General features: G+C 43.2%; 1 protein-coding gene across 2 annotated transcripts in view; it reads right to left on the bottom strand.

Annotated features, from left to right (window-relative positions):
- The window catches only part of Tm9sf4 (transmembrane 9 superfamily member 4), a 47,577-nt gene extending 35,507 nt beyond the window's left edge, over positions 1-12,070 (bottom strand). For both annotated transcript variants that reach the window (XM_052722574.1, XM_052722575.1), the window contains exon 1: positions 11,942-12,070. In XM_052722574.1, the coding sequence (XP_052578534.1) occupies positions 11,942-11,956 (15 nt within the window). In that variant the 5' untranslated portion in view covers positions 11,957-12,070. The remainder of the gene's footprint in view (positions 1-11,941) is intronic.
- Between the last annotated feature and the right edge of the window lie 4 nt (positions 12,071-12,074).

Raw genomic sequence — 12,074 nt, 5'->3', positions numbered from 1 at the left:
GCCGACACCTTTCTAGCCCTAAGAATGTATCAGAAAGGACTTAGGGCTGGATGCAGCTGTTGTGTGATATTTTGTTCGTGCTCTGACAAATGAAGCTTGCCTAGATCGGAGATCGGAGGGTAGAGCTAGCCATAGAGTTAACCATAGAGGCCAGGCAGTGGTGGCACACACTTTTAATCCCAGCACTTGGGAGGAGGAAGCAGGAAGATCAGGAGTTCAAGGCTACCCTGGACTACATGAGACTGAACCAGTCTAAAAGAGAAACAGAGCCGGTGGTAGTGGTGCACCCTTTAGTCCCAGCACTAAGGAGGTGGAGACAGGAATATAAGGTGGGTAGAGACAGGATCTTGCCCCCCATTTGGTCTGAGGATTTGGTAGAGGTAAGAAATTTCTAGTGGTTGCTGCTCTGCTTCTCTGATCTTTCAGGCAAGCTCTATTTGTCAGAACACAAACAAACTATTACACAACATGAAGCAGAGTAGTAAAGCACTTGCTGAGCATGCTCAACACAAGCTACATTCAATACTACAAATAATAAAGAAAAAAAGGAAAACAAATTCATATTTTGTTTTGGTTCGAGACAGGGCTGTGTAGCCCTGGCTGGTCTGGTGCTCTCTATGTAGTCTGGGCTGGCCTCAAACTCATGGTAATCCTCCTGCCTCAGCCTCTCAAATGCTGTGATTACAGGCATGCACCACCATGTCTAGGTACATGAAAATGACTTTTAAGAGCTTCTTTATTGAAAATTACAAAACACTGCCAAGAGAAATGAAAGATTTAAATAACTACAGACATTCCAGGTTGACAAACTGGACTACTCCACAGAGATAAGATAGGAAACTGTACTTCCAGGGCTGGAGAGATGGCTCAGTGGTTAAGAGAATTGCCTGCTGTTCCAGAGGACTCAGGTTCAATTCTCAACATCCCCACAGTGACTCTCAACTGCCTATAATTCCAGTTCCAGGGGAGCCAACAACTTCAGGCTTCAGTGGGCACCAGGCATGGTGGTGCAGACATACATCCAGGCAAGACACCCATACACATAATACAATAAAAATAAAAACTAAAAAAAGGAAAAGAAAATCCCACTTCCATATTGATCTTCAGATTTAATGCCCATCAAAATCTGAGCATGGTTTTTGCACAAACTGACAAATTTGCCCTATTACACACACACACACACACACACACACACACACACACACACACACACACACACACACTGGCTTTTTGAGATAGGGTCTTGCTTGCTATAGATATAAACCAGGCTGGTCTTTACTCACAGAGATCCACCTGCCTCTACCTCCAGTGTGCTGGGATTAAAGGTATGCACTACCATGCCAAGCACAAATTTGCCTTAATATTGATAAAGAAATAGAAAGGATCCAGAATATCCAACGCAGATCCAAAAACAGAATTGGGTAATTCATACAATTTTCTAAATATACCATAAAACATAATAATAATGATAATTGGTAAGCCGGGTATGGTGGCACATAATCCCAACACTTGGAAGACAGAGGCAGGTAGATCTCTGTGAGTTCAAGGCTAACCTGGTCTACAAACCAAGTTCCAGGACAGCTAGGACTGTTACACAGAGAAACTCTGTCTAAAAACAAACAAACGGAAAAGATAATTGGTAAGGATAGGCTTATATAAATATATATATTAATCCAACCAAATTAAAAGCATAGAAATAAGTCTTTCCATTTACAGTCATTTGATTTTCAACAAAGATGCCAAGGCAATCCAACAAGGACAAAGTGCTTTAACTATGTGGTAACCATATTCACAAGTAACATTAGACCATTCACAAAAATAATAAATTCAAAATGAACCATAGATTAAAACAAAAGCTGAAATTAAAATTCCTAGAAGAAAACTGTCACTTTGAGTAAAATAAAGATGTTTTAAATATACTGCCAAAAATATAACCCATTAAAATTAATACATTTCATAAAAATAAAACATTTTACACTTCTAGGCCATGGACAGGTGAAAAATCTTTGTAAATGATGTATGTAATGAGGGACTAGTTCAGGATGCGTAAAGAACTCTCACAACTTAACAAGAAAGCAAACGCCCCAGTTAACAAGTGGGCAAGGCCTGGGGGTGTGCTTCAGTGGGAAGTGGGAAGATGGCATAAAAGATCTGCACGCTCATTTCACCAGAGATGTGCACAGATACACGAATGGCACATTAGAAGATGTTTACTATCAGCTGTCATCAGGGAAATGCAAACCAAAGCTATACTGGGTACCACAACACACCAGAATGACTAAACAACAAAACAAAACAAAAACCAGGCAAGTGTGAACCAGGACATGGAGAGAAACCCTCACATTTCACTGATGAAAATGTGAAAATGGCACAGGCACTTTTGCAAAGTTTGGTAGTAGCTTACAAAGTTAGACATAAACTTACTGGCCAGGACTCCCAACTCTAGGCATCAACTGAACAGAAAGATGTGTACTCAGACTTGCATGTGTTCATAGCAACTTTAACCACAATAGCTGTCTCCTCCCTGGTTTCACTTTCCACAGTTTGAGCTACCTACAGTCAACCAAGGTCTGAAAACACTAAACAGGAAACTCCAGAGATAAATGATACCCAATCCTTTAACTCTTATTACTATATATTAGTATAAATGTTCTACTTTGTTATTAAGCATTCTTGCTCATCCCTGCCCCAGGGATTCATGTACCCCAGAATGATCTTGAACTGCTGATCTTCCTGCCTCTACCCCAAGTGCACCACCACACTTGGTTTATGTGGTACTGAGGACTATTGCTCAATCCTTTATGTATGCTAGGCAAGCAGTCTACCACCCAACTTAGATCACCAGCTCTTTGGATCTTACTGTGTCTAATTTACAAATTAAACTTTATTGTAAGATATTCAAGTAAAGAGAAAAGTATGGGGTTGGACTTGATGGCACAGGTCTATAATTTAGTTACTTAAAAGGCTGAGGCAGGAGATCACCAAGCTCAAGGCCTGCCTCCATACTGAGTGAATTCAAACTCAGCCTGCACAACTCAGTGAGACTCTCAAAATAGTAAAAAGAGGTATGGGCATACCATTTGCCTGGCACATACCCTAGGTTCAACTCCTAGTACACAAAACAGCAAAAACAAAGAGTTCCATACTGGCTGCATTCCAAGCATCTCCTCAGAGGGCTTGGAACACACACCCTCAGATTGGGAGGACTACTATAGTTCAAAACTGAAAATAATTCAAAGACACAATCATTAGTGAAAGCAGAAAAAAAGAATTGGGATACTATCAGCAAGAAAAAAAACAAAAACCAAAACCAAAACCTGCCAATACAGGTTACAAGAAGGAACAACCCAGGAAAAAAACTATACTAAGTAACAGAAGCCAGATGCAGAAGTCCATATAACACATGACTCCATTTCCATGGAATGTCCAGCAAAGGAAATTTACAGAGACAGATATCAGATCAGTGGTGGTTTGGCTGTGGGAACAAGGGCCTGATTGCATCACTCCCTTGACCAATGTGAGGGAACTTGGGGTAACAGAACTGTTCTATAACATTGTGTCACAGTAATGACAAGGGCATAAGTTTATACATAGCTAAAGGTCACTGCCCTGGACATTCACAAGGGTGATTTGTAGTACGAAAGTATAGCTTAATATGCCTGAAGAAAAGGGAACTAGTTGGGAAGGGTAGAGGTGAAAGGATGTGGCAATGTGATTACAACTGGTGAAGCTGGGTGATAAGTGACAATGGCTGTACTCGTCTATGCTGGTGTATGCTGAAATTACTATAACAAGTTGGGCTTGTATTTTTGTTTGTTTTGAGACAGAGTTTTACTATGTAGTATTGGCTGGCCTGGAATTCCCTATGTAGACCAAGTTTGTCTTAAACTCATAGAGATCCACCTGCCTTTGCACTCCCCAACCCCAGTGCAGAGATTAAAGGCTTGTACCACCACATCCAACCTACAACAAGGTTTTAAAAGTAGGAATTACATATGCATAAAATATTATAGAGATAGTTTCTAAAATCAAAGACAATTTCTTCTGATAAATGTATTACGGGCAGCCAAGTGACTTATTTTAGCTTTTCTGTTTTCTCCTTTATTGTTATTGTGTGTCTGTGATGTGCATGATATCTGTGCTTATGTGCTACAGTGTGTGTGGAGGTCAGAAGAGAACTGTAGAATCCATTCTCTCCGTCCACCTTTGCTTGGATTCCAGGGACTGAACTCACGTAGTCAGGCTTGCAAGGCAAGTAATTTATTCAGCTTTTTTGACCCAGGTTTTTAAAAAAAATTAACAAATTAAAATGTACACATTGATTATGTATTTCTTCATATTTTTATATTTTCATATGCATTTTCCCATATACATGGGTCATCATTATCTATAATACATACATATTTAAAAAAATTAAGACAGTCTCATATAGCCCTGGCTGGCCTTGAATTTGCTATATAGTCAAGAAACCTTGAACTTGTGATCCTCCTACCTTCATCATCCAGATGCCAAGATTACAGGTGTGTACTACCGTGACCAGTTTATACAGTGCTGGATGGAGGTGGAACCCGGGTCTCATGCTTGCTAGGTCAGCACTTTACCAACTGAGCAACATTCCCAGTAAATACATTTATCTATCTTTCTTTCTTTCTTTCTTCCTTTCTTTCTTTCTTTCTTTCTTTTTTTTTTTTTTTAAGACAGGGTTTCTCTGTATTGCCTTGGCTATCCTGGAACTTGCTCTGTGGACCAGGCTGGCCTGGAACTCAGAGATCTGCCTGCCTCTGCTTCCCGAGTGTTGGGATTAAAAGTGTGTGCCACCACCACCTGGCTTATATTTGTATTTCAAGGGAAGGAAATTCATTGCTTATAAAAATACCTAGATGGAGACATATGGAATGTCCAGCATAGAAAATCTGGCCACCAGGTGTGAAGGTTTTTTTTTCCATAATTAAATCAGCAATTCTAACCTTGGAAGAGTGTCCTAAACTCCCATGAGAGCTGATAAAAGCTACAAGTCCTGATGTCAAAGTCCCAATATGTAAGATGTTACATTATTTAAGGAGACTTGAAGACTTAGCAGCAGTTTATGGGTTCCTGAGAGCTTAACAGGATGTAGCTCCCAGTTCACTTCTGTAAAAGATAGCAGAATCCCTGCTTATTGGGAAATTTCTCTGTCTTGTTCTTTGACCTTTTTTTAAAAATTATTATTATGAGATTATTTTATTTTATGAATGAGTATTTTGCCTGCATGTGTAACTGTATACCACCTGTATACCTGGTGCCCAAAGTCAGAAGAGGGCATTGGTTCCCCCAGAACTGGAATATGGATGGTACTCTCCAAGAACAAGTGCTCCTAACCACTGGGCCATCCATCCATTTAGCCCTGTCCCTTGACTTTTAATTGATCACCTCAGTAACTGTGATGAAGCTCAGTATAAAGCCTCAGGTGTGCCCAGAGCCCTAAAAGGAGGGTGAGTTCTAAGAGATAAACAGCAGCCCACTCCACAGCATTCTGCTTTACTTGGTGTCCAAGTCACAAGACTACAGGGGCAGCCTATCAAGCAACCAGATGAAGGGAATCGAGAACTCTCTGCAGGTAATCTAACACTCCACCTCTGGCAAAAGTACCAGTGACCTGGGAAGCTGAGAAGCTCAAGGGACCTAAGAATCAGTTTCTCCCTGACTTTGTTTTTGTTGTTGTTGTTTTTGTTTGTTTTAATTCTTGGGGTCTGGACATTCAGAAACAACACCCCCCTCTACCCCTTAGTAACCCAAGGGAAGGATACTAGGAAAAAAAAAATTCATCCTGCCAATTTTGCCCTTTTGAAAGCTGTGGACAGTTACCTTCTCTCAAAGAAAACGGGAGCTTCTCCTGAGAACTGAAAACTGTTCATTCAATGGCATTTCTGTGACCAGAGGTTAACGACTTCTTTTCTGGAGCCCTCTCTGCCTCTCCAACTCTTTCCTATAAATAGCATCACCTAGCCACCCAGCTTGGGCCAATCTTGACCCGGCCATTCCTGCTCCTTCCTGCAGCGGGAGCAGTGCTGTTCCCACCTCAGACTGCTACAAAACCTTCTTCCTCTCGAAACGCTGCACCATTTTCACGTCAGTTGGTAACTACTCCACAGATGAAGGAACCGAGCCACAGGGTGGGGGCAGGGAGGCTTCCAAGGCACTGTTTGCCAACAGTTAACTGAAATCAATTATCCAATCAGTGACAGCTCCCTAAGAATTCAGTCACATGTGAAGGAAGGCTAAGGACCACTTACTAAGAAGTCCCGTGGGGCTAAAGAACTCACCCAGCTACATGAAACCAAAACAAAATACCCAGAACCAAATTAGCTACTAGTGAGGAAAATGCAGCCTTTATTTCAGAACACATACCTGACAGGTGTGGGACAGGGACACACAGACACAAAAACTGCTGGGGAGTGAGGGGTGGAGAAGGTTAGGGGAAGGCCTGTCAAGAGGAAGTCCAGGTGAAAGCAACTATCTCCACAAAGCTATAGCAGCCAGACTTACTCCTGAAGGAGAGGGCGTGCAGAAATTACTGTTCTTCCCTGCCCTCAGGGGTATTTACAAAGAGCTCTCAGCTACGCAGGCAGTTGGCCCAGACAGGGCAGGCCTACGACCTTCAAATCTGGGATTAAGGCTACAAAGTGCTAGGCACCAGGATTCATTATTACACCAAGTCTTTAGAGGAGAGGCCCATGCCCAGTTCAGAACTATGGGAGTGGATTCAGTATGGGATAGCGGGTAAGCGCTGGAGATGGGTAGAGGTGGTGCTGCATAACACTGTGAATATACTGAATGTCCTGAGCTTGTCCGAATGGTTAAAATGGCAAATGTTATGTCTATTTCACCACAATGAAAATATTAAGAAAAAATTAACAGGCTTAAAAGAGGCAAGAAGTTTGCTCAGTCACAAAAGTAATTCTACCCCTGGTTTGTATACTCAGCCTTAGACCTGAACCTCAAAGCCTGGGAGGTCTGTCAGTTTAAGGCATTGGATGTAGGTGAGAAATCATACTGGACATATTGGACAGCACAGAGGAAGCAATGAAGAGGAATGGGGTGGAATTGAGAGGTCTCGGGCGCCCCCCCCCCCACTCCATCTGGGGAACAATAGTGACAGCAAATGGTTCAGGGATCAAAGCAAGTTAGAAGGTAGTGGCCCTTACCATCCATTTGTGGCCAGATGGCCCTGCTCATCCTGGGTTCTTCCCACCTCCCTGCCAGTGCCCAGACATCAAAACTCAACCTTCTCCAACATTCTGCAACCTGCTTCTCTAATTCCAAGATCAAAGGGGACCTTTTGTCCAAGTTGTAAAACAGACCAAGAGGCAACTAAATGCCATCTCCTCTGCATTTCCCGGGGGCTTAGGGCCTCCTTTAAAAGAGAAACACATTAACCAAGGCTTGGAACAGGCACTCAGTTCCCAGGATACAGTGGTTCCTGCAGAATATGTGCCAGGTGAGGCAACTCAAGGAACCAGAGAGAAAATATCCCCAACACAACACCCTGGAGGGAGCACAAGAATGGTGACAGGTACCATACAAATCAAACTGCACAGGACATTAGCAAAAGTAGCCGTCAATGTAAGTATTTGTTGCAGAACGTTCCATTTGAACTCAGAAATCATGAAGTCTTTTTTTTTTTTTTTTTTTTTAAGGCAGATCTCTTTCTATAGCCCAGGCTGGCCTGGAACTCCCTATGTAGACCAGGCTGGCAGAACTCCCAGCAATGCATCTGCCTCTGCCTCCTGAGTGCTACCACCCCCAGTTGAAGTTCAAATATTAATGACACATATGACATATACATAAAACAGACCAAGAAAGCCAAATCCATTTGCCAGGCCACACATGAAATCAGTGACTGGACTACAATGAGCCAGGCTGTGGCCTCCTACTCCAGTGCTGACTGATGCTCTGAAAGCCCAAAGGAGACAGCAGCTGCCACCACATGAAACTTCCTGCCTCCTGCTCCAGGACACATCCATCCAACTGCACTATTAGCACTGCCTCTATTGGCTCCAAGGAACCTTGGTGTCAGTCAGTCCATTACTCTGTCCTACATGGAATAAACCCTGCAAAATAGAATAAACTGACCCAGGAACTCTACTACTAGGCATGTATCCCAGACTACTGAAAACATGTTTATGTAAAAATGCACACAAAGTTCACAGCAGTATTATTCCAAACAGCTAATACATGAGACAGTCCCAATCAGCAGATAAAGAGATAAAGAAACTGTGTTCTATCCATACAACAGAATGTTTTAGCCATTTAAAAAGAAGAATAAAGTATTAGGAATGCTACATACAACATGATGAACTTTGAAAGTATCATGGGAAAGTAAATGCAGCTACCTAAGAAAAACCACATATTATACATTCTCTTTATATGAAATGAGGAAAGGTAAATCCTCAGAGACACAGAAAATCAGTGTTTGCCAGGGACTAGGGGGAGCAAAGCCTGGGAATGACTATGAATGCTTCTTTTTAGGTTGATGAAAATGTTCTGGAATTAAACAGTCATTCTCTAAATACACCAAAACCCACTGAACTGTGAACTTTAAAAGAGCTCAGTGTTAGAAGCATTCACTGCCTTTGCAGAGGATGGGGTTTTCATCCCTGAGCCCACAAGGTGGCTCACAACCATCTGTAACTCCAGTTCCAATAATCTCTTTTGGTTCCCTCAGGCACCAGGCATGCATATGGTACACATATATACATGTAGGCAAACACATAAAATTTAAAAAGATCTTTTAATAAGGAGCGATTTTGTGGTATATGAGTAATATCCATAGAGATAAAACTATAACAAAAGCTGATACAGTGTGAGGGAGGAGATATCTAAGGGAAATAGAGTATTATGTGCCTATGAATGTACTCAATGGGTATTTCCCAAGTTCCATTAAAATATTCCCAAGAGCAGTTTTCTGTAATGAGATATGAGCCTGCTTCTCAATTCTGACCCAGCCAGATGAATTCTATCCTGTAACTTTATAGGGTGGTCTAAATCCAGGGCAGAAGGCAAACTCCTGGCTTCTTTTCCCTATAGCCAGAGAAGTCTTACTCTGTAGATTCAGGAAACACTGTTATGCTTAGCAGACCTGGGAGACATCTGCACAACTGGTTAAGAGAGGGAGGGGGAAAGCCCTTGACTGTATACCCACATCTCTAACTTTCAAAGCAAACAACCTCCCCAAACTCTAGCCTGTTCACATGGCCACTGAGTCCACTAGCTAAGTTCCTCTTCGCATGACTTGCCTCAGAAGCTGATTCACCCCAAATTAGATCTATATGCCCCTCCCAAAATGGTTGTGAAATAGCTTATGTGTATGAGGGCGTGGGGACAGTTTTGACTTCTGTGCAGTAAAGTGCTTGGCACAGACCAATTTCACACCTACCTGTGACTCCACATACACCTCTATACAAACTTGCTTCTGTGCCTTTTCACTAAACATGCAGTTTCTTGTGTGCCTTTTAAACTGCCTCTGCATACAACATAGTCTCCATTTATATATCTATTTATTTATTTAGAGCCAGGGTCTCTCTCTATAGCACTAGCTCTTCTGGAACTCATTAGACCAGGCTATCCTTGAACTCACAGAGCTCCACCTGCCTCAGCCTCCCAGGTGCTACATTCTCCATTTATTGAAATGCATTAAATTAGTTTCCATGGTCTGTCTGTACACTAAGAACAAGATGGCTCCCTTAATGTGTTCCCCGAAGGAAGTGAAGCCAGCCTAACAGAACCATCTATTTCAAAACACAGTACACGGACTGCAAATTGTGAGCTACAACCCACACCAATCACAAGCACACTTCTAGGAACCATTGTTCTTATCTGTCTCCAATTTGTCTTTGATCACAGTCTCCTGCCCCACCTTTCCCCACGTTTCTGGTGTTCTAGCCTTCTGTATATTCCTTAGAGTACCATTGGATCTTCACACTTTGCCTGGGTCATTCTCTGCGTGGCTGGTTCTCTGTGGTCAACGGAGCCTCAATTCCTATCACTTCCTCTGAGGAGATTCTGACAATCCCAGGTATGTCAGCACCAATCACCACTTCACCGTGCTGTCTTCAAAGAACCAGACATTATTCTACTTGGGCGCTGCTCACTGCAGGTTTCCTCGAATGAGAGAAACCCCACAAGGGTGGGACCCTGACCCTCTGATAACTATACACCTAGTTCCTGGCACTAACTGGGCACTCAAATATTTGCTGATTAAATAAATGCATACTAGAAATACACATCGCTAACTTATAAACTCTTAAAACTCCGTACAGGGCTGGAATTTCCCAGTGCAGTGCTATAAATGACACTTTATTGAACTCTCTATGGCCAAGAAAAGGTGTGACTTCCTGTCCTCACATCAGCCTTGCTCTGAAGGTGATAAAGGAGAAAAAGGTTCAACATTACACTCTGAGGATTTGCCCCACTTCATTCATTCAGACTAAAGCCTGAGGCCACAGAAACCAGCTAAAGCTTTGAAACATTTCCCCCCTCAAACAGTGCCAGAGGATCAAACTCAGGCTCTTGTGTAGGCTCAGCAAGTGCTCTACCAATGAGCTACACTCCCCCAAGCTATGAAATCTTTTACCCAACTTCTGAGTTTATAAACAAAGAATTTTATTAAAAAAAAAAAAGAATAAGATAAATTAGCAATCTGCTAACAGAAGGGAATCCTTTCAGTTAATTAACCTGGCCCTGGTTAGAGTAAACCAACACCAAATAGTTTAAGCAAGAATTTTCCTTTGGTAGAGTCAAATGTCAACAAGCTTTTTCTCTGAGTCTTTCTTGTCATTCACTACCAGGATGAAACAAAATTTATCTTCTGAGGAAGCAATATACAGGACTACCCAGGAAAATTCACTTTGGATCTTTGTTCTTATTCCTTGGCAAATAGAATTTGAGCTGAACTTCTCAGGGAAAAAAAAAAAAGCCAGTCCTTCAAAAACTTAACTCTGTGGTTCCATAACAGAAGCCAGCAAGTTGTGACCCACTCTCCAGGCACAGCTCTGTTACCTCCACTCTCATCCGTAGAGAGACTTAATTCTAGTCAGCTTCATGAGAGTGAGCCGTTCACCTGTAAGGAGCTGTATGGCATGGCATGGGAAGAGGATGCAGACAGGTAGGGCCAGAGGTGTTTTTAAACGGTAGTACAGGCACCACCTCCATTATAATCACAGGACAACTTGTGAAAGTGTAGATTCCTGAGCATTGCCTAACCTCAAGGAATTGCACTCCTTGGGAGTGAGGCTCAGGAAACTGCATTTTAACATGCCTCCTCACCCACAACCCAAGATTTCCATGCACAGTGAAGTTTAAGAACCAATCGGATAAAAGCACTTTAGGAGAGGTAACGAGTTTGACAGAAAGGCAGGAGGAGGGAAGGGCCTGGGGATGAAGATGGGCACAGGATACCCTGGTACGGCAGCAATCAAGCCGGGTGCAGTATGGGGACTGCTGAGGGTGCATTTAAGGACAGGGCTTGGGCTAAGAGGCTGCTCCGAAGTGAGGTAGCATCCGCAGACTGGTCAAGATGATGGGCATGTGGGGAGAGATGAACGTGAGGAGGAGGAGCGAAGGCAGAAATAACGGGGGATTCTCGGAATGAGACAAGGCCCGGAGGTGAAAATTGGGAAATAGAGGTGACAAGGGGGCGGGAACGTAAGCCGAAATGAGAACCGCGGAGACATTAGCTGAGGTCTTCCTTCCAAGCGGCACCTCCCCTAAAACTCCAGGCCCTGACAAGCCTAGGTGGAAGCCAAGGCTGGAAAAAGGGATTTTGTGAGAGGCCACCCCAGTCAAAGGTAACCCGAGCAGGGGTTCTGCAGGAGGCTGGGGACCAGGCATGGGGTGCCGGAAGGTCCTGGGCTATCCAGGGGGCCCTGCTCCAGGTCCGGTTCCCGGAGTCTCCTTCACTCACCATCGCCGCCGCCATCTTGGATCCACGTGTCGCCGTGATGACGTCAGCGGAAGTGGTGCTTCCGTGGGTACGGACTGTAACTCCACGAGCGGGTCGCCTCGCTTCGGTTGCTTCTGTAGCCGCAGCAGTGAAG

Source organism: Peromyscus californicus, unplaced genomic scaffold (assembly GCF_007827085.1).
Source record: "Peromyscus californicus insignis strain IS unplaced genomic scaffold, ASM782708v3 Scaffold_7__1_contigs__length_154581171, whole genome shotgun sequence".
In the NCBI taxonomy this organism is placed as follows: Eukaryota; Metazoa; Chordata; class Mammalia; order Rodentia; family Cricetidae; genus Peromyscus; species Peromyscus californicus.
The sequence above is the reverse complement of the archived record's forward strand: the minus strand, read 5'-3'. Positions and strand labels throughout refer to the sequence as shown.